The sequence below is a fragment of the Penicillium cataractarum genome, assembly GCF_028827025.1.
Source record: "Penicillium cataractarum strain IBT 29864 chromosome Unknown utg000009l, whole genome shotgun sequence".
Classification (NCBI taxonomy): Eukaryota; Fungi; Ascomycota; class Eurotiomycetes; order Eurotiales; family Aspergillaceae; genus Penicillium; species Penicillium cataractarum.
In genome coordinates this window covers 3,874,260-3,900,496 of record NW_026622745.1, presented here as the reverse complement: position 1 = coordinate 3,900,496, position 26,237 = coordinate 3,874,260, and the positions used below count along the sequence as shown (strand labels likewise).

At 50.5% G+C, this 26,237-nt stretch overlaps 9 protein-coding genes across 9 annotated transcripts; 5 read left to right on the top strand and 4 right to left on the bottom strand.

The window, feature by feature from the left end:
• Nucleotides 1–25: 25 nt before the first annotated feature.
• N7496_012016 (nucleoporin) lies at nt 26–5,674 on the top strand (the record flags this gene model as incomplete). The annotated part of the gene is made up of 5 exons (XM_056704929.1): nt 26–93; nt 147–1,071; nt 1,134–3,718; nt 3,793–4,243; nt 4,307–5,674. 5 exons carry the CDS (start codon nt 26–28, stop codon nt 5,672–5,674), a joined length of 5,397 nt encoding a protein of 1,798 aa, XP_056550889.1.
• Nucleotides 5,675–6,374: 700 nt separating this feature from the next.
• N7496_012015 (uncharacterized protein) lies at nt 6,375–6,947 on the bottom strand (the record flags this gene model as incomplete). Its single annotated transcript, XM_056704928.1, has 4 exons — nt 6,375–6,476; nt 6,545–6,611; nt 6,671–6,728; nt 6,824–6,947. 4 exons carry the CDS (start codon nt 6,945–6,947, stop codon nt 6,375–6,377), a joined length of 351 nt encoding a protein of 116 aa, XP_056550888.1.
• A 720-nt stretch (nt 6,948–7,667) lies between these two features.
• N7496_012014 (uncharacterized protein) lies at nt 7,668–8,387 on the bottom strand (the record flags this gene model as incomplete). Its single annotated transcript, XM_056704927.1, has 1 exon — nt 7,668–8,387. One exon carries the CDS (start codon nt 8,385–8,387, stop codon nt 7,668–7,670), a length of 720 nt encoding a protein of 239 aa, XP_056550887.1.
• Nucleotides 8,388–9,370: 983 nt separating this feature from the next.
• N7496_012013 (acyl--CoA ligase) lies at nt 9,371–11,381 on the top strand (the record flags this gene model as incomplete). The annotated part of the gene is made up of 3 exons (XM_056704926.1): nt 9,371–10,425; nt 10,525–11,007; nt 11,147–11,381. The coding sequence occupies 3 exons, from the start codon at nt 9,371–9,373 to the stop codon at nt 11,379–11,381; spliced, it is 1,773 nt and encodes a 590-aa protein (XP_056550886.1).
• Nucleotides 11,382–13,567: 2,186 nt separating this feature from the next.
• Nucleotides 13,568–14,125, top strand: N7496_012012 (uncharacterized protein; the record flags this gene model as incomplete). Its single annotated transcript, XM_056704925.1, has 1 exon — nt 13,568–14,125. One exon carries the CDS (start codon nt 13,568–13,570, stop codon nt 14,123–14,125), a length of 558 nt encoding a protein of 185 aa, XP_056550885.1.
• A 508-nt stretch (nt 14,126–14,633) lies between these two features.
• N7496_012011 (uncharacterized protein) lies at nt 14,634–15,684 on the top strand (the record flags this gene model as incomplete). The annotated part of the gene is made up of 2 exons (XM_056704924.1): nt 14,634–14,792; nt 14,908–15,684. The coding sequence occupies 2 exons, from the start codon at nt 14,634–14,636 to the stop codon at nt 15,682–15,684; spliced, it is 936 nt and encodes a 311-aa protein (XP_056550884.1).
• An 885-nt stretch (nt 15,685–16,569) lies between these two features.
• Nucleotides 16,570–17,931, bottom strand: gpaA (guanine nucleotide-binding protein subunit alpha gpaA; the record flags this gene model as incomplete). The annotated part of the gene is made up of 4 exons (XM_056704923.1): nt 16,570–16,613; nt 16,700–17,256; nt 17,356–17,698; nt 17,814–17,931. 4 exons carry the CDS (start codon nt 17,929–17,931, stop codon nt 16,570–16,572), a joined length of 1,062 nt encoding a protein of 353 aa, XP_056550883.1.
• A 4,444-nt stretch (nt 17,932–22,375) lies between these two features.
• On the top strand, nt 22,376–23,356 carry N7496_012009 (Smr domain-containing protein; the record flags this gene model as incomplete). The annotated part of the gene is made up of 4 exons (XM_056704922.1): nt 22,376–22,409; nt 22,492–22,592; nt 22,688–22,938; nt 23,020–23,356. The coding sequence occupies 4 exons, from the start codon at nt 22,376–22,378 to the stop codon at nt 23,354–23,356; spliced, it is 723 nt and encodes a 240-aa protein (XP_056550882.1).
• A 488-nt stretch (nt 23,357–23,844) lies between these two features.
• N7496_012008 (FPP/GGPP synthase family protein) lies at nt 23,845–25,053 on the bottom strand (the record flags this gene model as incomplete). Its single annotated transcript, XM_056704921.1, has 2 exons — nt 23,845–24,601; nt 24,674–25,053. The coding sequence occupies 2 exons, from the start codon at nt 25,051–25,053 to the stop codon at nt 23,845–23,847; spliced, it is 1,137 nt and encodes a 378-aa protein (XP_056550881.1).
• Nucleotides 25,054–26,237: the final 1,184 nt, after the last annotated feature.

Genomic DNA, 26,237 nt, shown 5'->3' with positions numbered 1-26,237 from the left:
TATGATGATCTAATCGTCTCGCCAAATGGCTCCCGTCCCGGAGGCCTATTTCCCGTCCCTGGACAAGTGCTTCTCCGGGGACGTTCAACTTTTGTACGCCCTGCCGAGTCCGTTTGCTTGTTTGGTATGATGCTGATTTAAGACAGGTCTTGGAGAAGAGCATTCCTTTATGTCAATGACCCTGAATCACACGTCGACGATGGGGGCATTATCACAGCCTTCCTGTCGCATCCAGAGAGCATTCAGCTGCTGTCGCGCAGCGTGAGCTCTTTCCCCGAACCTTCCACTCAATCCAAAACCGAGTTCAATTCGAAGACAGCCGCGATCCACGTTGAAACGAATGCGAAGAAATCCTTCGATCTCCAGCAGATCAAGGCCGATGCACAATGGCTCAGTGACAAAGCAAGAATCGACGAAATCACCGCCCTGCGTATCGTCGTCCTCGAATGGCAGAATCGCCCTGCGGCTCGCCTGACAACAACGTTCTCTAGCGAAGAGGCTACAAGCTTACAGAGTGCGGCGGGCTCGGATAATCTGCGAGTGTCGGTGGCTGGCCCTAACTTGGCGAGCATCTTGAAGCAGACCGCGGGCGATGCAGGATCGTCCACTTTTGACACAGAGGAAAGCAGGCGCTTACGGTTGCGCGCCTTGTATCTCTCAGAGAGAATTCACCTCTTGAAGACATTCCGCAAGCTACTCGCGCTATCATACCACACGCCAACCGAACAGGCCCCCCTCAACACACACGAGAATAACTTGGTCAAGCTCGGAATCACAATGTTCCAAGAGAAATCTACCGGCCAAGGCCTATACAAGCTTCTCGAAGCATGCATTACCACGGTCCAGAATCGGCTGCAAGACCTGGAGTCAAGTGGCTCCTGGCTTGGAGCGGCGGAAAGCAATGAAGAAACGGAGGATATCTGGAGAACTACCCTCGTAGAGGAAATCGTTCACATTCTCCAGATCATGTTCCACCAGCTGCGTGCATCGCAGGCTATCCCCTGTGGGGCTCTTTTACTGTCATGGCTCGAACTCATGATTGAGTATGATTTCTTGGAAAGGCTACAGGTGGTGAGTTATCGCACAATCCTTCCGTTCGAAGAGCCTCGCAAATTACTGACTCTTGAATCTAGCCCTGTGAACAACCCACAGAAGTCTTGGTGCCCCTTCAGTCATTTGTATCGTTGGTCACCTTGGCGTTCTTAAAAGTTCCAGTGGCCTTCGATTCAATTCTCAACAAAAAAGTGCCCGAGACAATTCCTTCAGGTGAACCGGCCTACTTCCTGTCGAAGGATACTATTTCCAAGACCAGTGAAATCCTGGTGGGCGCTTCCCTCCACCAGCTGAGCACTGTTCACCCTGCCGGCTTTTCTTGGGGCCTGCTTCTCAATACTATGCACGAGGTGGCTTTGAACGACAAGAACGCCCGAGAACTCGAACAGTGCAACCATGCCGTGAACTCTTTCAACGCCAACAGACGTAATTCTGCGCCTTCCCAGGGATCAGAGGATTCCCTGTATGACACTCTCCTGGACTGTGCTCAAACGCCTCAATTTGGTAACGCGGAGAATGCGACAGCGGAGATGACATCTGATATTGTCAGGGAATCCGTTTTTAGTTCAATTGTCGCACTTTCCATCAAGGCAGGTTCGATTTCAGCAGTGGATGACGAGTTGACAGCTCGATGGATCCGCTTGGAGCTTCTCGACCTCATTGAAATTGCAACGGAATTCCTGGATTATTCACCAGAGATCATGGAGTCGGTACTAGGAATCTTAACAGGCACCTCAGATGGCCTCTCATGGCTCTCAACAAAATCTCTGGGTCCTGAAACCGATCCAAAGATCGCCTTTGTCAACAATGTCAGACTGATGGATAAGATTTTCCACATCGCGCGATCTCGGTTCCCCTACGAAACCGTTCCTTTCCTGAGGCTTTGTCGTGCGCTGGTCAGCGGCCACTCTGTGAATGATGATGGCCTGCCCCGAGTCCTAGAAGAGCTGGAAAACATGGAGACCTTCACTCAAATTGTTCCTCCGGCATTTCAAGGATATGAAACCATTCGCGAGGATGAAAACGCCAACTATGTGTCCCTTACCCGGTCCCTTCCGATGTTTGAAGGCTCCTCGCACAACCATCTCCTCGAAACCGAGACAAGCAGCGCCTTGGTTGTCAGCGGATCGTCTGAAATCCCAGCTTCGACCGTTGGCCAAGTGATTTCCGAGTCAAGGCCTGCAGTCATCATGTGGCAACATCAATATTCATGCCTGAGCTATCTCGGAAGCTGGCTTGAGGAATGGAGTGAAAGTGGTGCGGTCTGCTCGGGCTGGGATGCCGAGTCTGCTACGGAGATCATTGGGCTCCTTGCAGATCTCGTGGCCAGTGCAAAGGATGTTCGCACCCAGGATTCTGCAGGCACGACGGCTAAGCGGATCCTAGAGATGGCTAGCGACGGTCTTTCTCGGCAGGGTGACATCATTTCCGTTGTTTTGGACATCTTTGAACGGAACTTGCAAAGTATCAGCACCCAGGGCGATGCTGCTAGCACCTTGGATCCCATTATGGCTTGCATGCGGTTCATCCAAGAGGCAATGAAGGTTCTCCCCAGCCGAGTGTGGCCCTTCTTCAGTCGCAGTAGCTTCATTGGATCGGATGGAAAGGGAGGGGTCATGTCTGGAGTGATCTCGGCAATGGAGATCCCCTCTGGAGAATATCCGTTCCTTGTTAGCTGCGTCGACCTGTTCGAAGCAGCTATAGAAGATGCAGCATCTCGTGCAGTTCTGCGAAAGAGCCCCGGCAGCATTGCTGGAAAGTCAACGATCGTATCTGACTGGAGCGCTGGAATTCCCTCCCATGTCATGAGGAGTATTTTGCTTAACTTCACCCGGATAATGGTCGAGATCTTCAACAGCAACGGTAACTGGAGGTTCAATTTCCCAGAACAGCGGTTCAAGATCAACGGCATGTTGGCCACTTCCTTTGACCGCATCCTCTACTATGCCTATGGAATCAATGATAGCGCCAAGCTCGAATCCAAAATTACCGGCATTTTCTCCGCATCAGCAGGATACATCCTCGATCTGCTTCGCCCTCGATCCACCGCCGACCTCCCATTCAACCCGATCCTCCGATTAATCTCTGACGGTCTCCAAACTCCGCCTACCCTCCATATGCGCTATCTTACCCTGATTGAAAGCCAGGTCAATTCCACCTTGAACCTCTGCATCAAGCTCGTACAGGCAGCGCGACTCTCAGAGCAGCCTGCATCTCTGTTGGAAGAACAATTGTTCAAGGCTGCCCCGGTCTTGGTGAAACTGTATGCATTACATGATGCCTACCGGCTGTCGGTTGTGGGTCTGCTAGAGATTCTCATTACCACCGCTGCATCAAATCCGGACAGTGAGCCACCGTCGCTTGTCGGTCACCTCGGCGCCGAGTCATCATGTCTTTTCCTCGATGTGCTCTCGCAACTCGACAAGCCGCTTGCCGATGACGCCTTGTTGCTTTCTGTCTGGCGCCTACTAGCAACTTTTGTGAGCAAGCGCCAACAGTGGCTTGCAGTCTTCATCCTCACCGGCGCATCCCCTCGTCAGACCTTGAAGAAATCTGACAAGGTGGAAGGACCAGCTATGCGGGGTACCCCCTTCTTGCAGATGGCCCTCGATAAGCTTGCCAACATTGACAAGGAAGAACCTCAAGTCGCATTGGCTTTGCTGGAGTTTGTGTCCCGTGCGCAGGAGAACTGGCCATGGGCCACCCCCACTTGAAGAATCACCCTCAATTCTTCACCAGCATCGTAAACTATGTTTCGAAGCTGAAGATCTCATCCTTGTCCGTTACAGACCAGATCTATGCCACCCGGATTGCCGCTGTCGTTGCAGACATCTCTGCAGTCTATCTCCACTCGGCCAAGGAAGCAAGGGACTGGAGCTTCGTCAAGACTCTTATTCCCCTCGTGCAGTGGTACGCTAAAGATGCCGTGGATGTTTCTGCTTACAACTACTCCTTGCATACCAACTTGAAGAAGAATTTCGAGAGCCGATATACTGGCTGCAAGATGATCGACTTTAAGCGGACCCCACTCGTCAGTCGCAGCTTGGGAAGTGATTACTATTACGACCTTGGCATGGGCCAAAAGTTGCTGTCTTTCGACTTTGCCTGGACTGGAGGAAGTCGAAACCAGGGTTTCTCCGAGGAGTTTGCGCGTGCCAACATCAACTTGTCGCTGGTTGAAGCACAGGTGGTAAGTTTACGTTCTCAACCTCTCGGCCTTTTTTTTTCATTCCGATTCGCTAACACCTCACAGTCTCTTCTAAATAGCTGGAAGTTCTTTGCCATCGAGCACTGTGCGGATTTCATGCCGGATCGGGAAATCCAAAAATCCATGGCAATCGTGGCGCAGAATTGTCTCGAAGCCAACACCCGCAGCGTGCCCCCGGAGGCTATCTTTGAGCGAATTCAACAAGTTCGGGTTGACTTCGCCCAGGCTCTGCTTCAGCGCCTTGTGGAAGTGGAGTCCCATGGCGCTGAAGTATTCCGGCTGCTCGACGTTGTGTTTAGGACACTGCGTGCCCGGCATCGGACCTACGAAGAAGCACTTATCAGTGACGACACCGAGTACTACCGGTCTCTCCTCAATGTGCTCTTCCTGGCTCTCCAGTTCCATTTGCCAGGGCCCAACCGCGCCAGCCCGGAGGCCCTCAACAAGCAACCAAGCGTCTCGTCCGACTTGAGTGTGGTGGTTGATATCGTCAAGACCGTTGTAGCGCAGGGATTCAAGTCTCTTACTACGTATCTGCACGAGCAGCCTGAGAAGTGCGCGCCGAAGGACTTTGCCATTATCATCGCCATCCTCCAAACCTGTCTACAAGTCAAGAATGCGGATCGGTTGTACGAGCACATCGCGTTCCATATTGCTGAGAATGACATTGCTCGTCATGCCACTACCTTGTTCTCCTGGGCCGACCAGTTGACCGTGGCGGGAGACCCGATCTATGGTGACCTCAGCATCTCGATCCTTGTCAAGATGTCCACACTTCCTCTACTGGCTGAGCATCTTGCCGTGGAGGGCGTTTTGATGAAATTGTCAACATGCCGTCTCACCAACGTCCTTCGGCAACCCAAGGGCTTCGGCCCCTTCGACCCCGTTCCCCGACTGTACACTATCTGGACCGGTGGTTTCCTCCCTCTGTGCCTGAACCTGCTCTACAATGTCGTTCGGGCAGCACCGGAAGTTGCCGCCTTCCTCAACCAGTTTGAAGGCCAGCTTAACCGGGCATCAGAGTGCTTCTCCACACCTCATGCCACGGCGGTGACCCCGAGTCCGGCAGCACAATGGATCAGCCTGAGCATGGCCTCCGAGGCATACTCGCTTGCCTTGATCTCGTTCATCCTCGCTCGCTTCCGCGAAGCAGGTGCCAGTGCCGGACTGGACGCGCAGTCCATCCAGGACCTGAAATGGGATAAGGCGCAAGTCAAGGAGGACATTGAGGAGTTGTTGGGTCGTCGTCCTGCGCTGCGGGCTCGTATTGTCGCTACGAACGAGAAGGAGGTGGAATGGTCGCGACAGAAGCCGGCTGACTCGGGATCTGGAGCCGAGAACCGGCTGGAAGAGAAGGTTGTGAGCGAGCTCCGGGCCGCGGTGGCTTGTCTTGGGGGTGAGGAGGAGTCATGATAACCATGTTGATTTTTATAGCCTTTCAAAGTGTTTTTTTTTACTCAAAAGAGTGGTTGCCCTACAATACTGTTTCCGTTCCGACCTACTTTTTGATGGACTTAATTTTGAACCGTGGCCTTGTATTTTGACGTATTCGTTCTTCTTATTTCCCCATCAAAATTACGTACTAGAGCATGATGGCAAAACAATGGAGGAAGGTCACTACAAGATTTAACTCTTTAGTGGTACCAGACCAAGAGTTTACAGTAAGCAGCACCAGAAGCAAAGACAAGCTGCCCTCAGCGCAAGCGCCAGGCAGTATACATTCAGACGCAGTCACCTCCGAAGAGGGCCAGTCAACTCTAACAAAATGTAAATAGAGTAAAGAAGTGAATGTATAAAAGAAACAAAAAGAAGAGGAAGGAAAGATATGACAGAAAGACGAACAGAAACTCGAGCAGAAACTCGAACAAAGAGAGAACAGAAAGAAAGAAAGACGAACAAGAAGAGATATCTTCACCCAGTTTTTTCCCTTCATCTCACCTCTCTTGAGGTTCTCGGAGAGAAGCAAAAACGGTCAAAAAGCAACAGAGGAACGCCACAGGAAACAATCCACACATAAGTGGCAGACCCATTTCATTCATCTCACCTCGCTGAGCTTCTCGGAGAGAAGAAAAGGGCCCAAACAACAGAGGAACGCCGTTGAGTCCCCCAAGACTCAAGCCTTAACAATATAGCCAATGTTGCGTCCCGCAGTGGTCCATGTGCTCGCCTTGGTGGCAACCCTCTTGAAGACAGGGAGACACAGCGGAGGTTTCGTCTTCATCCAAAATCGTTAGCATCCACTACCAGTAAGGGAGATGGTAAGTGCCATGCGCTGTACCTTACCTTGCGACGACACGGCAGACCCTCGACAACGGGGACGGGCTGGGAGGCCGGATTTCGGTCCAGGAGGCTATGCCACGAGATATCAGCCAATGTACATGTATTCCATGATCATGATCTTCAACTTACGGATATTGCTCGCGCTCCTTGGCCTTGAACTTCTTCACCTTCTTCCACAATATATACCCTGCGCATCCAAGCAGGACGACGCACAAGACGGCAACGAGGGGGGGGGCAGCACGCCTTCAATGGCGCCCATCACCTTCGCCAGGTTATCTATACCCGAAGGGGCATTGGAGGACGTCGGGGCCGAGGGGGAAGAAGAAGAGGGAGAAGGCGAGATCTCACGGACGATAGTGGTGGTCATCGTGGAAATCACCGTGGAAGTGACAGTAGCATACTCCATGATGATCTTTGGAGGTTGTTGTAGAGAGAAAAACAATCTAGGGCTGAGGGAGGGGGGAATATAGTATACCCTACTTAGCAAGTTCGTGCCTGCCAGATTAGTGTAATGTCCGTTGTCGTAGTGACTATATCCGTAGCTTCTATTCTCGATCTTAAAGGCCTATCCGCGACTTCCTCTGCTACGGGAACAGCTCCATGGTTTGATCTGGATCACTCTCCAGAGCAGGAGAATCCGCATTCAGTATTATAGTAAGGCTGAAAGTAGAGTGAAGTGAGGTGAAAGAGAAGTTGTATACTCTTAATTACAAACAAGATGTGAGAGAGCGGAAGAAAATATAGTCCTCTGTGTAGTGTCATTATACTCTGTTTTGTGAGCGGGGAAAAAGAAGATTTATTACCTCGCAAATGGCATAGTTCAAAATTAGGTCCATAAATACGTTATATCATGGCCAGTACTCCGTAGGATAAGCACTTTGCTCCTGGCGCTACTTACTACAGGCTCTTAATCTACCACTAACTGCTCTCTAATCTCATGGAGCGGAAGAAGTACCAAAATTAGTAGAAATTTATTGGATTAATAAACCAAACACTTCAAAGTAAATAATATGCCAAGTAGGTCTGTCTTTGTAAAGATCAATTAAGCAAGAATGAGCAAGATGAGCACTAAGGCTCGGCGGTTTTATCATGTCCCAATCACTCCAAAGACACCAATTATTAAGTATCAAGGCCGAGCTTGATGCTTCAGGATTCTCTTCCAAAGTCTCCTGGGAGACTTTGCGGTCGCATAACCGGTCCTTTTAGAGATATCGGCCTTATCATGGGAGAGAAGGCTTTTGTCAAGTTTCTCATTGATCTGATCCACCCTTGCCGAAAGGTCGAGGAACCGGCCAGAAGAGCTCAGAGAGTCGTTGTTGTAATCTCGAGCTCTCCCTCTATGGCTGGTCATCAAGGCACTTTGATGATGGTTTCCCGAATCTCTCTCATGGCAGTTGATGCCATTTTGATTGTCTCCGGCTGGCGTGTGTTGTATCTGCCGGTTTGCGTTGTCCCGCTTCAACGAAGCATAGGTCTGGTTGAACTCACTCTCAGTGAGTTTTGACAGGGCAATATAGAGACCACTATTTTCACCGGCCCGTGTTTCGAACACATCTGCTAGGTCAATAGATATTTGGCCCGACTCTATACATTTTGAACCGAGTTCTCGAGACCATTTTGCCTTAACAAGCGAGCTAGATTCGTCCCGTGGCTGCTTTTCAAGTAGCTTTTCGACCTCGTTGTTGATATGTAGTAGCCGTTGCAATAATATCCGGCCAGTATGCTCGGTCTCGATAATAAAGGTGAGAAGATCTTGGCTTGGCTGGCTTGGACAGTAATGTGGAGGTTGGTCGTGGTTGCAGAGGACTTCCTTCGATTCTTGGCCTTCAAGAGATAGATCGGACATTTTCAAGGAGTATTGGATAATTTGTGTACGGTAGGCTTTTTTTGTGTAAGAGAAGAAATAAAGGTTCTGTGAGGAGAGAAAGGTATAGGAATAGGCCTTGGAAAGAATTCATAGATCTTGGCTTCTGCTACAGCCAGCCGCCGCCTAGACGGGACTCGGAGCTATGGTCGCCCACGCTCCTAAACTCATTAGAGCTCTACTAAACTGGAAAAGTCCCATGTGCCCTTTTCAGATAGCCGCAAGCTCTGCTTTAGGAATAGTATACCTTGATCCTCGATCTACAAGGGACATGCATTCCTGGAGGGGGTTGTCGCTGCAATCTTTTCCTCTCGCTCTCGCATGGGTTCGGTTGAGATCATTTGCACTTTTCGATAGTACTCTACGTTTAAGTGCATTGTAGATTAGGTTCAACTCAATTCGATTGCATAATTCTTTCCACCAATGCTTAGCCGTACCTCGGTCAGGAAGTATTGTGTTGTGCATACATGACAATGACATTATTACCTCCAACCTTGTCTCAAGATCTCACCAAATACCTATCCTAGCTATCAGAATGCGACAAAGTTTAACAGACCAAAAGAGTATCCTCTAAATTATACTTTCTATTCATTATTTATGGTTATCACCATACATTCTCTCTCGAGGATCTCTACAAGCACACCCGAGGCATCCTCGGATTTCCCCGCATGCATAACCGATTTATGCGGGGGAAGCTCCAACAACGAGCCACGGCACGCAATTTGATTCGATCGCAACTCGGTCCTTTCCTGGTTATATGGCTATATGAGCCTGAATTAGTGCATTTAGCGTGTTGAACGATTGGGATCGCCCCCAAGTCCATGCTTTTTCCAGCTCTGATGGAATTGAATAAGTAAGCACGACTCGCACGCTGATGCCAGCACACGGCACTTCTTACTTCTTACCTTCTACTGTCTACACTACACCCCCTACATATAGAATCACCCCCCCTCCCTTCCTCCACGATGCCATACAAATCCCGCTGGCAGATCGACGTCCCCAACATCCACCTGGCCTCCCTCCTCCTCACCTCCCCGACAGCACCACTCTCCCAAACAAAACGATGCTACCTCGAAGCCGCCCGCCCAGACACCCACTACTTCACCCCCCATGATTTCCGCCTCTGGAGCCAACGCTTCGCAGCAGGTCTGCGCAAAGCCGGTCTCAAACCGGGCGATCGAGTCCTCCTCTTCTCGGGGAACGACCTCTTCTTCCCCGTCGTGTTCATGGGCATCATCATGGCGGGCGGTATCTTCACCGGCGCGAATCCCACCTACGTCGCCCGCGAATTAGCCTTCCAGCTAGAAGATAGCGGTGCGACGTTCCTCATCTGCGCGGGTGCTAGTCTAGATACGGGCATTGAAGCTGCGCAGATGGCGGGATTATCGCGGGCGAAGGTCTTTGTCTTTGACAATGCCATTTACGACGGCCGCGGGCAGGCACAAAAGGGGTGTCCGTATTGGGGGGATTTGGTAGCGTCTACAGAGGAAGGACGCGGGTTTGCCTGGGAGGTGTTGGATACGCCCGCGCTGGCCGATACAACGCTCGCACTGAACTATTCATCCGGTACGACGGGACGGCCCAAGGGCGTGGAGATCACGCATAAGAACTACGTGTCGAACATGTTGCAGTACACTTATATGGGCACTTTATATCCCGACTACGAGCAGCGACGGGCTCGTGCGCGCTGGCTCTGCTTCCTGCCCATGTATCACGCCATGGCGCAGAATATCTTCATCGCGGCGGCGTTGTATCGCGAGACGCCCGTTTATATCATGCCCAAGTTTGACTTTATCCAGATGCTGGAGTATACGCAGAAGTTCCGGATTACGGATTTCATTCTCGTGCCGCCGGTGGTGGTTGCGTTGGCGAAGCATCCTGCGGTTAAGAAGTATGATCTGAGCAGTGTGGAGAGTGTGGGGAGTGGTGCGGCGCCGTTGGGACGGGAGGTTTGTGTTGAGGTGGAGAAGTTGTGGCCAGAGGGGAAGATCAATATCAAGCAAGGTTGGGGGATGACAGAGTGAGTGATCTTTTCCATAATAGAGAGGTGATATCGTATATCATATGGATGGAATGTTGCTTGTCAAGAGTTCAGGCAAATGCTAACTGTGTGATTCAGGGCAACCTGTTCCATTCTCGGATGGGATCCAAGAGAGAAGAGTTTCTCTGCTTCTGTCGGTGAACTAAATGCCAACTGCGAGGCCAAGATCATGGCCGAGGATGGACTCACCGAGGTGCTTGAACGCAACAAGCGGGGCGAGCTGTGGGTGCGCGCACAGAATGTCATGAAGGGTTATTGGCATAACCCCAAGGCGACGCAAGAGACCAAGACCGAGGATGGATGGCTTCGAACTGGAGACATTGCCTATGTGGATGACCAGGGCAAGTTCCATGTTGTGGACCGGATGAAGGTGAGTAGCTATGTTATGCAGTCTCGTGTGGAGAAAGACAGCTCTAGACAGACCCTTGTACCCGATGCTAACGAAGGTTCCCTGCAGGAGTTGATCAAGGTCAAGGGTAACCAGGTTGCCCCCGCAGAATTGGAAGCGCTACTCCTCGAGCATCCGGCTGTGGCAGACGTGGCTGTCATTGGCGTCACAGTGTGAGTAGACCCTGACATGTTCCGTTCCTGTCATGCCCATTCTATGTTTCGCTTCTTCTTTCCTTCTTTTCCTTCTCCCTATATTGCTTTTTTTTTCTCTCGGCAACTCTTCCCAGACCCCGACACTGACAGCCAACAGCAACAATGACGAACGTCCCCGTGCATATATCGTCCTCAAACCCGGCCAATCTGCTAGTGCCGACGAGATAGTCCAATTCATGGCCGGCAAGGTCTCTGCAACCAAGCGGATCACCGGTGGAGTAATTTTCCGCGACGTGATCCCGAAGAACCCATCTGGCAAGATCCTGCGCAAGGCGCTGCGCGAAGAGGCGGCGGTGGAGCTGAAGCGAGAAAGTGCCACGGCTAAATTGTAAGGGGTATTTAGGTTTTTGTTGGAAGCCCAAAGTATGAAAGGTGTGAAGTGTGGAGTTTTGAATTATTTAGCGGTGGCCACCTCTGTACTCATAGAAGTATACCGAAGCCCGAGATATGTCGAGTTGACAATATTCATCTTATTTTCTTTTCCGCACCAGACAGGGGGGTGCTTCCCTTGATTCCGTGCCCTTCCATTGCTTTTTCCCGCATATTCCCTATGGTCGGTATTCACTTCCATCTAATTTCTCCTTCAGGCTTCAAGACAGCCCCCACCACCCGCAAACACGCAGACATGCAGCCGTGCAGACCAGGATGTATCCTGTAAATAGCGGCGATCCCTCACGGGGATCCATGGCCCCGGTAACGAGGGCGCCGTCAAAGCACTCCCAAAAAAACCAGAGACACCCAGAATATTAAAATGCCAGATAGCCGACCGGTGTGGCCTGTGCAGCATGATTCGCCGGCGCGGGCCAGCCTTAGCAAGTTAGCGCGAGGCCCTAAATGCCAGCGGCCAGCTGAAAGGGCCCCTACAACGATGGAGATCGTGATCCACGATCGGGGGATGGCGTGAGACGAGAGAGCTAGAATTTGGAAGCATTCTTCGAATTTGACTTGGCAGTGGGGGGGATTATGGTTCAATGAGTTGGAGGCCTCTTTTTTTTTCTTTGATTGAATATGAGACTCATCAGCTCCTAGTATTTAGGGACAGTCCAGCCCAGCCATGCACGGAGGATCGACGTCGCAGGCGAGGATTTGGGATTTTCTGGCGTGGGTCGTGTAAACCGTATTGACTGTAGACTGTGGACTGTATATAATTCTGACAGTCAAGAGTAAGATAGTAACATGACTCCAAATTGCGCGGCTCGGAATCCGAGGCTATACCAGTGTGTACTTGCCCACTGCAGCCATCGCTTAGTAGTGCAGCTCGTCTAAGGCAAATTGAACGTAGCCCCACGGGCAAACTGTTATTGTACTGTAGACACTGTAGTCCATTAGTCCAGACCTTGGATGTAGATCCTTGGCATTTCTGCTGTCAGTGGCGCCTGGGGAGTGCAGCTGAATCCCTCGCACAGAACCCGTGGCTTGGCTGGAGTGTCCCCTCGGCCTAGCGGGCTTATCCACTTGACTTGCCCCTTTTGGATAACGATTCACGTAATCTCAAATCATCGCGGCTGGAGACGCGCTAAGAGCAGCGCGATGAGGTGGGGTTGTTTGGTTTTAGTACGTGCAGGAATCGGGATGGAGGGGGAAGATGGAGAGAAGGCTCGCTTGGAATGGACTTATGGCAGCCTCTTTAATATGATTTGTTGGTCCATTTCTACTAAAGATTCTGGCTTGGTTCTTGGTCATTCTCGAGTCCGTCATTACTTTTGAGTTTGGCTTTTGTGATGGATCATAGGGGAGGTTATACTTGGAGGAGGGACCTGAGGGGTATCCTATCATGAGCATGAACTCCTGTACAATGCAGTATAACTGCATGGATATAGTCACTTTTGCGAACCATTGTGTCACCCTGCCATTCTGACATCTACTGGTGATCACCCAGCAGGCTATACTTTTGTGCATACTTCATACTTTATCCTCTACTACTCGAATCCTTTGTACTTTTGACCTTCTGTAGATCGATCTGATCGGGATCTTGCCCTGGTTCTTATTCTGGTCTAAGTGATATATAGATCTAGATCTGCCTTAGGTGTTAATCTAGTATCCATACACCCGTCAGGTCTCTCTCTTTGCCCCGCCATCCACTACTTTCTATCGTTGATCTCCTCTTTGTCCCATCTTCAGGCCGCCATGTCTTGACACCATCGACACCTCAACGCCCCTCTCTCTTGATTCACAGACTATAAATATAGACTACAGCCCTTGTATCCTGTTTTGTAGTCCTTTCCAGCTCTCTCTATTCCTGTCATCCTGTCTTTCCAAATCTCATCACATCCCATAAGATCGTGGACCCTACCCTAGTCCACCCCAACCCAGCATCCTGGTTGTCGGGTCCTACACCATCATCATCTCAATCAAGCAGACCAATACGCCAGTCCACTCGCTGTCCTTCAGCTCCACGATATTCCTCCTACCTGGGTATCCTATTCAGCTCAGTCTAAGGCTGTCAGCACACAAAACACACACACACACACACACCAACAACAAGGGAATTGCAACCAACAACGCCCTCCATAACGAAATGCTCCCAATCGGACAAGAAAACACACAACCACCCTGCCCATACAAACTCCCTCAAACCCTCACACTAGCCCTCGGCTTCACACTCATCACCCTAACCCTCCTCCTGATCCAGCGCATCGCGCGCCGCCACTATCAGCCGACACATACACATTCCCCTGCAAGCCCAGCGCAACCAGACCAAACGGACGCCATGGAAAAGGGCAACTTGACGAGTCCAGCACCGAGCACGAGCATGACTATGAATATCTGTCCGCCACCAGCCACAGCTTGCGACGTGTTGCAACCTCTCTCGCAGAGTGGTGCGTTCCCATCTAGCGGGGCGGTGGCGGCTAGGGCTCGTGAGCTGATGCAGACGGGTAAGGCATCTCCGTCTTCTCCGGGGATGGATGAGACGGTGATGGCAATGGTGATGGCGAGGGCGCTAGGGGAGTCTGAGGAGGGGTGGAGTGAGACCTGTGGGCCGGTGCAGAAGCGTGGTGAGTCGGTGCTGGAGATGAGGGATGTTGATAGCGATGGGGTGCGGACTTGGAGGCGGGTTGTTGCTGAGTATAGTTAGTTGGGTGGCGAATGTTGTGGTTGTTGTTGGGATTTGCTGGTTGATTGGAAGTGTTGTTGCTTTTTTTTCTCTGTTATCTTTGACGTGCGTTTGTGTTTAGCTTGGAGGTATTCTCATTTTGTGTTTCGTTGTTAGCTTTGTCGGGTTGTTGATTTCTCCTGATTATCATTGTTTTCTCTCTTCGGTCTTTTGATCAATTTTGCTCTTGTTGTGTGCCTCGAGAAGAAATGCCTGATATTTCAGGAGTGTAGTAAAATAGCCGAGGAACAGTCGACCTAAGATGTAGTGCTGATTTCTGAGTTCAAGATCATCTGGTCAGTTCTGAGTGATTGATCAAAAAGATCTACAATCGACGATTTTGGTTGCAGGCCCAAGTGCTGAGTCATCATCGACATCCCGCGGCAGGGCTGTTGGCATCTTCGGACTTGACCTGGAGCTGACTGGTTTACTCGTCAGTTTCCTTGAATCACACCTAAACTGCCTCGCTCTCTCGAGGTCATTCGCTACAATGGCAGTCTCGGCATTCCCTTCAATGGAGGAATCTCCTGATCTCACCCTCCTCAACGTGGCACGACTCTTCACCCGACTGGAACACAACCTACTCTCCCCCGGTTCGGAGCTCCGCACCCTGCGCAAGTCTGAGCTCCAGCGTTTGCGAGTATCCAAGGTACGATTTACTCTTATGGCTGCCCTGATAGTTTTGGCTGTGGCCAAGGCTATAGTCATGGGGAATTTCCATGGGCAATATGCCACTTTGGGACGCCTTGTAACCATCTTTATAGAACGTCGACTATGCCCGCACCCTACTATCCCAACTAGAACGCTCCCTCCCACAAATCAAACCACTCGACCGGCGATACGAAGCGCAGGCTGAAATTGCGCGAGATCGACAGCTGCTCAAGCGTATGCAAAGTGTCCTCGACGAGGAAGAGTCCCGTGCCGAAGAGGACGACGATGTCGAGGACGAAGTCGACGATGAATGGAAGGAGTTATTCTCGAAACCAATGGCCGTTGAATCGGCCGAGGCACCTATCACCGAAGAATCCAAAACTATCGCGACGGAACCTACAACTACCCCAATGCCACCAACTGCATCAACACCAACACCAACACCCACGCCCAGCACAACAATCCCACCATCAACCCTCCGCAATCGCAACACCCCCCAAACCAAAGCCCCTCCATCTCCCCCCGCAAAAACAACCGGCTTCACCAAAGACACCACCTCATCCTCCACAAAAGAAGAAGCCCTCTCAACCTCGCGCCTCGAACAAGAAGACCTAACAAGCTCCCTCCTCAGCCTAGCAAGCCAACTCAAAGCCTCAACGCAACTCTTCCAATCGACACTCGAAAACGAAAAGTCCGTGCTAGACCGTGCAGTCTCGGGCATTGACAAGACGAGTAGTACCATGGAAGCTGCGGGGCAGCGGATGGGAATGTTGAGGCGGATGACGGAGGGGAAGGGGTGGTGGGGGCGGATGATGCTTTATGGGTGGATTTTTGGGTTGTGGGTTGTTGCGGTGTTGATTGTTTTTGTTGGGCCTAAGTTGAGGTTTTGATTGTTAAGAGGGGGGATTGTGTTTTGTTTTTGATACCCCGAGTCCGTGATGGATTTGATATTCCCATTTTTGGATGGTTGTTAGAGTTGGAATAGAATACTGTATAAGATAGTTCATATCGAATCTATATCTGAACTAGTCTACTCAATTATATCATCTAGGTTCTACACAGCTTAAGAATATCATGATTAAAGGTCGGAAACCCGAAGATTCAATTCCTGTCTGACTATAACCCAACGACCGACCTGGCATGACACATGAGAAGAGACATGAGAACTCCGCGGATCCTGTCCATTTCCCCGTGCCCTATTGCCCAGATGGTCGCTCGAGGCTTCCAACGGACGCGAGACCAAGGAAACGAGAAAGGGGGTGACGGTATGGTTACATACAAGATCGACAATAAAAAAAAAGAGAACAAGGAAATTGAGACAAAACGGGGGGTAGGGCAGTGATGGGCAAAGTGCAAATCAAGAGGTAGATGATAGGATATCCAGCATTTCAAATCAGACACAAGGGGTAAGACATGGAGAAAAAAAAGAAATAAGAAATAAGACTGTAGACAACAAGTAAGAAATAAAAAGAGGTCCAGAAAAAGGTAGAGTTCCTGTTCCGCGTCGTCGAGAGCAGGAAGATAAGAACCGGCTAGAGAGAGAGAGAAATCGTGTCAATGTGAACGGGCGGACGCAATTAAAAAAAAGAGACACACAAGAAGAAAATGGTGACAGATGAGGGAGGAAAAAAAAAGGAAAATGTTCAACGCCGGAATTTCTGGGAACGAGGACGAGGCTTTTGATCACATCCCGGCGAGATCAGATTACAAGCCGAAAGAAATGACACATGCGATCTAGTTTCAACACACTTCGACACCCGGGGGATGGGAATTCATTAGATCAAACCACAGAGACGGAGGTTCTCTTGGATGATGATATCTGGGAGAGAAGTCAGCAGAGGAACATAATAAGAGTAAGGCAGAGGCAAAAGCGAGAGGCATCCCGCTTTCTTGAGGAGAACGTACCGTTGACAGCAGCCATGACGAAGCGGATCTGGGTGGTGTCGGTGGCGCAGGTGAAGTGGGTGTAGATCTGCTTCTGCTCGGCCTGGTTCAGAGACACGAAGCGGTTGAGAATGTAGTCGCAAGCGGCAGCGTAGTCGGCACCGCCCTCGTAGTCGGGGAAGTAGTTCTTCATGGGGCTGACGGGCAGCTTCTCCTTGAAGCGGTCGATCTTGTTGAGGAAGAGAATGATCGAGGTCTTGACGAACCAGCGAGAGTTGCAAATGGAGTCGAACAGGGTGAGCGCTTCTTGCATACGGTTGACGGTCTCGTCCTCGAACAACAGCTGGTCGTACTCGGAAATGGCGACCAGGAAGAGGATAGTGGTGACGTTCTCGAAGCAGTGAATCCACTTCTTACGCTCGGATCGCTGACCACCGACGTCGAACATGCGGTAGGTCAGATCGCCGATGATGAAGGTAGTCTCGGTGATACCGGTGGTCTTGACACGGGAGCGGAGGACATCCTGGTCAGTGGGGAGGTAGTCGGGCTGAGCAATGCGGTCAACAGCATCGAAGTAGCTGTAGGAGTGATAGGTTAGCGACTGTTAAGCACTGTGTGGTGGGCATCTTCATCCGGGCAAAATGAAAGAGCGGGAAAGAGTCAAGGTTCCGACATACTATTTGGCGGAGTCGTTGAGCTGGTATTCACGCGAACGCTTGAAGCAGTCCTGAACACCAGTGTCGCGCCAGAGAGCACCGATAGCGTTGCCGACCTCGGGGGGAATGCTGTCACCCTCAATCTGAGCGGGCTGCATGAAGATGGTCTGGACGTGGTACTCGTTGCGCGCATCCTCCAGAGGAAGCTCCAGAGACTCCATGGCCTCGAGAATGACCCGCATAGACTGGACGGTGTTGCTGTAGATAATTTCCTTGAACGACTCACGCTCATCACGGGAGTAACCACCCTCGTGAATGAGCTTCATCTGCTTGAGAATGGTGGATTTACCAGACTCTCCGGCACCTGCATGTATCAAAGAACCCCTTTTCGTCAGCTAACCAATTTTCTCACTCAATCGCGAATTCTCATCCCAGAGTCATCGCGCTTCATTCCAAATTGTATCCGGGTGTAATCATACCGAGCAGCAGCATCTTGATCTCGTTTCTTTGCAGCATCTTGTCGCGCTTGAGCTGGTTCTCAATCTCCTCGTTCCGCGCCTTCCCCTCCTTATCCTCGGTGCTCATGCCACAACCCATGATGGCGGTAGTACGGGTTCGGTGTAAACGATAGTGGGTACGGGTAGTGCGAGTCCAATCGACTCGTTAAGGGTGGTATTCGATGATGGGAACTGATGCAGCGCGGGAGATAGTCAGCACAACGGTCCTTGATGGTGTAAGTTTGCTCTCTCTGGCGTTTTCTCTCTCGCACCCGATCCCGGATCGCATCAAACAATCGACACAGACTTGGCGAATGTCGTACAAGCCGTCGAGAGCCGACGTTTCAGGATTGCAATCGGGTAGACGCAAGGGTGAAACGGATGGAGAAGAAGAGAGTCGGATTTCCCACGAGAAGCAGAGGGAGGAAAGCTGCCGATAGGGAGGGCAAAAAAACGAGGCAGTCAGGGAGAAAAAGAGATCAATGATACGTACCGGGATATGCCCTGGTAGATGGCGGCGTAGGAATGACGATAAAAACACACGCGAGAAAGGAATGGAATCAAGGGCCTTGAGTAGTATAGAGGGGGGGGGGAGAAAGGACAGAAAAGAAGCCGATAGGCGAGCTGAGAGAGAAGGAGAGGTTTAAGGTAAGGGGGTTGAGAAGGAGGAGGGGAAATTGGGAAGTTTCAGTAGGGAAAAGGGGATACGCCCGTATTACCAGGCGGTCGGAGACGCGCCGGGGGGGAGCAAGAGAGTGAAGAGCGGGCTGGGGACTGCAGGGACAATCCGCGAGAATTGGGAGAGAATGACGATACCACGATCAGCCCCGTATCGAAGATTACCATACGTGACCGGTTTTGGTACCCGCTGGTCGATTTTGGCATCGCTGGGTCGATGGGGGATTTTGATTGGTTACAGCTGTGGACCCACCTCTTTTTCGCGCTCATAGTTCAGCCAATCAGCATGGTCATGGACCCCCTTTTGCTGGATTGCCTTCGATGGACGCCCACAACTCGCCGATTGGGTGTTTCGTTTTCTCTTCACTACTGGGACCTTGTCTGGCTTGAATCAGGAGGCTCGCTCCGTCGGGTTATCTGGTGCCAAGTGAGATTCTGGTCTCATTATTCAGTTTTGGTCAATTATACGAAGAGCCATCTATACAATAGCCTACCCCATAGTATATAGATTCTTCTTTATAGTTCAATTGCAATTGACATTGGCGCTAACACACCATATTACTCCCTCCTATCCATACTCCTTCGCTAGTATCGCATTCTCCGCTTCAGGGGATCACCAGCAGGGAAACCATTGCCCATGCAGATCCTCGTGTGGGGGCCCAGTCAGACTAATGTTATTGTCCGACAATGATGGCTCCTCTCCATGCTCCATGCTCAATGCTCCATTGTTATTCAGTCTTGAAGCATGACGATCATGAGCCCAGACTGTCCTTAAACGGGACATTTGATAGACACGGGCCATCCTCTGTCGTATTTCTGGCCATAGGTCAAAAGTTAGATGGCATACAATACTACAAACAATCGCTGTGGTAGTAACTTTGTAGCAACGCTATCCTCACGATCAAAAGCTGATCGCCATCCCTAAACGCAATTCAGATATTTCTGTACTATTCTCGGTCCTGGACCCGCCTGCGTGAGACTGGCCGGACCGTTGTGCAGCCTCAATTCCAGTATGATTCCTTCTCAGACTGCCACTGCCTCAGCCTGGAACGCGATGAAAGAAAGATCCGAAACCTGCGCCACATACCCCGTGTACCCGACCTCATGAGCTATGAACCGTACCCATGGTTTGACCTAAAATATCTATACTTTGCGGCTCTACTAGTGCCAGGTTGGTTCCTGAAAAAAAAGCATCTTTGTCGCCCCGTGACGTTGAAACGTTGCAAAACGTGATATCCAAGTCAACGACCCGCTCTCAGACCAAACTCCACAGAGACCTGGAGTCTGAGCACTAGGCTCTGCCGATCAGTAGGGGTATGGGGAGGTAAGAGGGGGGCAAGTACGGAAGACGGAGTATGGAAAGCTGCACGAAGAAGGAGGATGAGAATTAGCCTTTATTCGCTTATTCATAGTCATAAACGGAGTACAAGTATCGGCATCGCCGCTGAAGATTTTTTTTTCTTTTGCCTCTAATAATGGCATACAGCGGTTCTGTGGGATGGCAACATAGGGTGACCCGCCAGGGTACCTGAAACCGGGCCAAAAAGGAGATGTCGTATTGATTGTAATGTACGGAGTATTCATCTCTTCCACCTTGTAGTAAACATGTAATCCGCAGTAATATATGTGCTCATAATAAAAGATTGTACTTGGTTTATAATCAACTTGGGAGCTTATCGCTACTTTACGTACGTCTTTGGTTTCTTGATTTTCCCCCCTCTTTTTCGCACATGGCTTTTTAGCTAACTATGGGGCCCCCCTGAACTCGTGGAATTTCTGGAATTCCCACATCGTACGGCGCTATCGCCTCCTGACCCACTATCTAGTGTTTCTAGCCGCTTTTTCGCCGCCATGATTTCTCCTAGGGTGAAAAGCAAGGTAACTATGGGATTGAGGTGGCAAGTCCGGAGCTCTCTCATAAATAACAATTGATTGTTGACAACCTTTGTAAGCATTAATCGCGAGCTCATCTTAGGTTGACCGTACCATTGGAAACGGATTTGTGTATCGCAATACAATTAACTAAAGGCGGTACGGAGTTAACGATTTGCCGAGGATTAGCAGAGCAGATCTTATGCATATACCCCCTAGGCCTGTGCCTCGTACACAAGTTCTCGATCTGCAGCGATTGATATCTTCTTAAAAGTCCCCGCTTAACCCGGACCTCCAGTCCTTCGGACGATTGGTTGGGATGCCTGCCGCCAGTCTATCCACCAAGCAAGTTCTGACTACGTCGAAAGCATAAATGGATAAGCAACGAAGCATAATGAGTACCTTTAGCCCAACCAAAGTCTCTCGAGTCTCATGCAATAGTTGAGGCTGGTCGTCAGACATGTACGACCCAAAGGACCTAAGGACTCGGAGTTTATCGGTCAGCTCTAAGTCGTGTGAAACGTCACGTCCTACTCAGACACATCTCCGTTTCTCTGACCATAGCTCTTCCCTTGGGGCAAGTAATCCAACAGTAATGTTCAACCCTTCCCCAATATTTAATGTCAAAATTTCCCAGACTCCGGAATCGACAAAAAAAACCAACGCGATGCCTGTATACTTTATGGTAATGCTCATTTATACCCAACAAATGTCACGCCTATACAACCACCAATAGTAATGGAATCCCATTTGAAACAGATTCTCAAATAATTCTAATAGATGTAATGCCCGAACAAGTTTCAAATGCCTAAGAATCTGACCGTAGGGCTAGATCTATACTGCCGCTAGTGGATAAAAGGTTTCCCCGCATACTGGAGGGCTCCATAGAAGCGTCATCACACGTCCACACTGGGTTGTCTATCGGGTCAAGAGATCGCTAGGGCACCTGGGCACTTGTGTAGCGGTAAATGGGAGTAACGGTAAGTTAGGGGTCACTTGCAGTGGGGTATAGATATGGGGGAGTTTCTAGCTGTATTATCACAGATATCGTGGAAAAGGAGGAATATATACAAAATACAGGTGGTTCCGTATACCAAGGCTACACTTAGCAGTAACAAGGATAGTAGGTATTGAAATTAACGGGCTCTGATCTTGTCTCCTGGTATAACATCAAGCCAATCGCTCTATTTCATTCGATACTCTTCCCTACTCACGTCATTCCCAGTCTTGCGACCATCTCCTCGTCTTATTTCATAGACCACAACGATCCAACGTTGTGTCACTTAAGTGGACCTCGAATATCTAGGCTATCCGAAGTCTAGAATTCTTGAAGATGACTTTGCGAAGTCAAAAATACGAGAAGCTTGTGTGAATTCACAACCAGAAGATCTGGTGCATTTTTTTTCTATGATTACCTTTTCAGCGCTCAATTACTCCGTATATATACCTCGATTGATGATTGCAGCCTCATATGGATCGACAATGGCTAAGGTAAATGGCCTAGCTTGGACAACCTCACAATAAGCGAGACAAGGTAATCTGACGAGTGTTCATATGGGCGATGTTGAAAAGAATTGACTCCACTGGGATTCCCCACCGGTGTATCAATAGTGCGAAGACTATTGCGGCGGCTCGAGGTTCGCGGGTAACGTTCGTTCTGGAGGGATTCTTGTTGGCCTGCTGAACATTGCCATTGACATTGTCGCGATACTCCAACAAGACTATTGCACTCATTGAGGATATTAAAGAGAAATTCTCCTAACCAATAGTGAATGTTTTACGGCTCGATAATCCTCCCGACCCACGGTTCTTGTCCTGGATCAGATCGGGATCTCAATTTTTGCTTTTTCGGGTCCATCCATTGGACGATTCCCCACTCGAACCCTTTAAGCTCGCCCTGGCCCTGTTCTGCCCTGCCCCTGCGCAAGCCCCCCAAAGGACCTCCATCCCAGTCTCATCCTCGCCGTCGCCGCCGCCGTCTCACCATAATAACCATGTCACACGAAATGTCCCACCTGGGCCCCCGGGGTACGTAACTCGTCGCGCGAAACCTTAATTGGCGCCTCTGTCCCTCCCCAAGCATCTCCTGACTCTGACTCAAACTCTCCAGCCTTCAACCACGACCAGAGCAGCGACGCCGAACAGGAATACGACCGCCTCCGCGACCTCGCGCGGCAGGAGGCCTCGAAGCGCGGCGATTGTTTCTCACGGGTATGTGCCCTCAATTACCTCAATCCCACTGTCCTCGGCGCTCTCAGCGCACAATGTGTGTCTGCCAAAGATAACGTGCTAACTCGTCTGAACAGTCCAAGGAAGCCTACTCCAACGGCGATGGCGCGCGCGCCAAACAATTGTCGGAGCAGGGCAAGGCGCACGGGCGCAAGATGGAGGAATATAACAAACAAGCGTCCGAATTTATCTTCCGCGAGAACAACGCCAACGGGCACGTCGAGGCCGACACAATTGATTTGCACGGACAATTCGTCGAAGAGGCCGAGGAGATTCTGGAGGAGCGCATTAAATACGCCAAAGCGCATGGTCAGAATCACTTGCACGTGTACGTTGGAACCCTCGCCCAGAACAACCCGGTTTCGCCGTGCGCATGAGGAATACAATCAAACTAACTTCCCCCTCCCAGAATCGTCGGCAAGGGTAACCATTCCGCCGGTCACATCCAAAAGATCAAGCCGCGTGTCGAACAAGTCTGCCAGGAACTCGGCCTGCAGTACGCCACTGAGGAAAACGCCGGTCGGATCTACGTCAACCTGACCGGCGGCGAGGCCGTTATGCCTTCTTATCCTTCGCACCAGGCGCCGTACCACGGTGGTGGTGGCCAGTCATACCCCGGCCAGCAGCAACAGCCACACCACCAGCAACAACAGCCGCAGCAGCAGGACGAGATCGAGCAGGTCGTCAATGCGCTGTTGCCCAAGGTTATGCGCAAGTTGGAGAAGGCGTGCTGTGTTGTTATGTAAAGTTGGTTTTATATTGGGATGTTTTCGGATATATTGGGATATAGGCATTAGGTGTTGATTTTTGGGGAATAGAGCGATGGACAGTTGTATTTGTGGATATGGCATTATGTTGTGATATAATATTGGATATATAATCTGGTCTACAGCTAGCGATATACACTGGAGCTACGACTCACGACGGCGGGGGCTTGGTTATACCCCGTTCATGGATATTGATCATGAATTACTAGTTGCCACTTCACCTACTATACTTTGGCATTCAAGTCAGTGTCAATTATGAGATACGGGTTGCAATTATGTAGACAGTTCACTGTTTAATAAAATCATGACATCGTATATTTCAGCTCGCTTTACATAGCCAACAGCATCAAAGAAAGGGTATATCAAAGCGCCCAGACACCAAACCCTAAGCAGAATCAATCTCGAACGATCCAGGTTCAATCGTAATTCAGATCCAAAACCAAACTGAAAGAGCACAGGACCCCAGACTACTCCTTCGCAGCCTCCTCCGATGATAACGTAGAGTCCACAATCTTATTCAGAACCACCCGGACCAACTCCCCATCGCCCGCACCATTAATCTGCGGCGTGGCATCGATCACTTCAATCAACGACAACGCCCGATCTCTCAACTCCCGGACAACCTGACAAGTATGCGCAAAGCTCCCCGTACTCTCCATATACTGCACGGCATACCGCTTCACCTCCTCATCCTGGGTCTTCTGCTTCAAAATACTCAACAACTGATGATTACTCGGATTCGAGCGAATGCTATGAATAATGGGATACGAGAACTTGCCCTCGGTTAGGTCCTCGCATAGCCCCTTATTCCTTGTATACGTCGTATTCGAAAGATTCAAATAGTCGTCGCAGATTTGGAAAATGAGACCCATGACGTTGACCAGGGCGACGCAGTCCTTGCCCGTCGCGCTTTCGGCTTGCATCAGTTTCACGGCTAGGCGGAAGAGTCCGCCCGTTTTGTTGCCGACCATTTCGAGGTATTCGTCCTCCGTGGGGCAGGTCAGAGTGTCGCGCCAGAAGAGGTCCATGCCTTGGCCGCGGTGGAGGTTGAGGAGTTCTTTGACGTAGATGTCGATTGCGGCGGGGTTGTGGAGTTGTTGGATTTCTTGGAGGGCGAGGAAGTAGACGTAGTTGGCGGAGTTGATTGTCTGGGCTGTGCCGAAGATGTTGTGGGCGACGGGGATGCCGCGGCGTAGGACGGAGGAGTCTTCGACGTCGTCGATTCTGTCGGGGGCTTAGCGGAGGATTCAGGAGAGAAGGGGACTATCGGTGCACAATCTTGTTCCTGGTACTTACAGCAGCGACGCCGTGTGTAACATCGTCACCACCCTGTCGATAATCGCCAAACTCTCCGGCGGGACTTGAAGCCATGAATTAAACGCCTGAATCAACTGGCGACGCACATCCTTGCCAGGATGCTGGTGCATATATTCATACGGCCCCATCAAGATCTTCTCATTCTTCGGCGACCACGTCCCATCCTTGTACTTTGTCCCGTCGACACTGGACTTGTTGCGGCGGTGCTTCGATTTAGGTGGCAACTCGGTCGCAGGCGGTTCGCCGTCCACGACGGATTTTCTGTGCCGGTGGGAGGGCGAACTCGTAGCTCCATTTGCAGCGCCGGCGGAGCTAGTCCGCGGTGGAATCGGACTGGGTGGTTGAAAGGAGGAGTTCATATTGCTGAGGAGGAGTTGATAGTTGAGATTGTGATGAGGGGAAAATTGGAGGGGCTGCGGAGAGCAGATGACATCAAGCACGAGCCGCCAGCGGTGAGACCGGGGAAGCTTTGGGCTTTTCTACTGTACTACAACAGCTTGGCTTAACGGGAGTCAGCTATTATGATTTCACTTAAGTTTCTCCATGATCATGGTTTGTCGTCATTTCTTGGTTCTATCGACTAAGCGAGCAGGTTACGGAGCCGTCCGGAGCTTGAACATTGACTTGCTGTGGTCGCGGAGGGGCGACACTGAGCGATTGTAGATCGATCGATCGATAGTTCAGATTCGGAGGTGAGGAGGGGGAAATAGATGGATCACATATCAAGGGATTAAAGTTGGCGGAGCAATTATTTCTGAGCTTCCAGTCGTAGTTCTTCTTCAAGTCAAGGTTGACGATACAAGGGTTAAATAATCACACGACGAAGCGAGAGTGCAGAGGCTGGCTGTAAGGCGGATGTTTGCCAGGGCAACGTGATCGGCGACTCCGTCTATCACAGTCATCTTTCTGACATTATACTTTGCAGGATTTTCTCGAGGTTGGGATAATATTCACAGACCGCTCTGGGCTCGAGTGTGAATAGATTAATTACTACCTATTCTTAGGTGTAGTACTCCTCCGTAGTAATCATAGACTCCCCCGGACTCCAAAACCGGTTTTTGGTGGCCTGTCAGAATAACCTTCAATTGACGCCATGGAGATCCTAGGAACCCAAGGAACCGCAGGTCCCCCAAAACCAAGCTCTGCACGATCTCCCCTTGAAACCGGGAAACTAGAGAAATTAGGCAAGGCTAAGGCGCTTACAAAGGAGGCTGGAGGAGGCTGAAGATGTCCCGAAATGGTTTAGCGCGTGTTTTCTGTTGGTGGGTCGTCCGGGGCAACCACCCGGATTGCCTGTTCGGGTGGCTTTATTTACTAGATTTACTTTTCCTATTTCAGTGTTATCTTTTTGATATGATAATTTAGTTCCAGCACGGCCCGACTGACCTCATCGGCCTCACGGACCACACCGACCAGTTTTTCCTCGCTTCATGCTTTTCCAGCCTCCTCAGCTGAGCTGATCGTGGTTTTTTTTTGGCTCTACAACACTCACGGCCCATCTTCTTTTTGACTCTCTTCTTTTCCTCCTCAATCTTGCCATCCT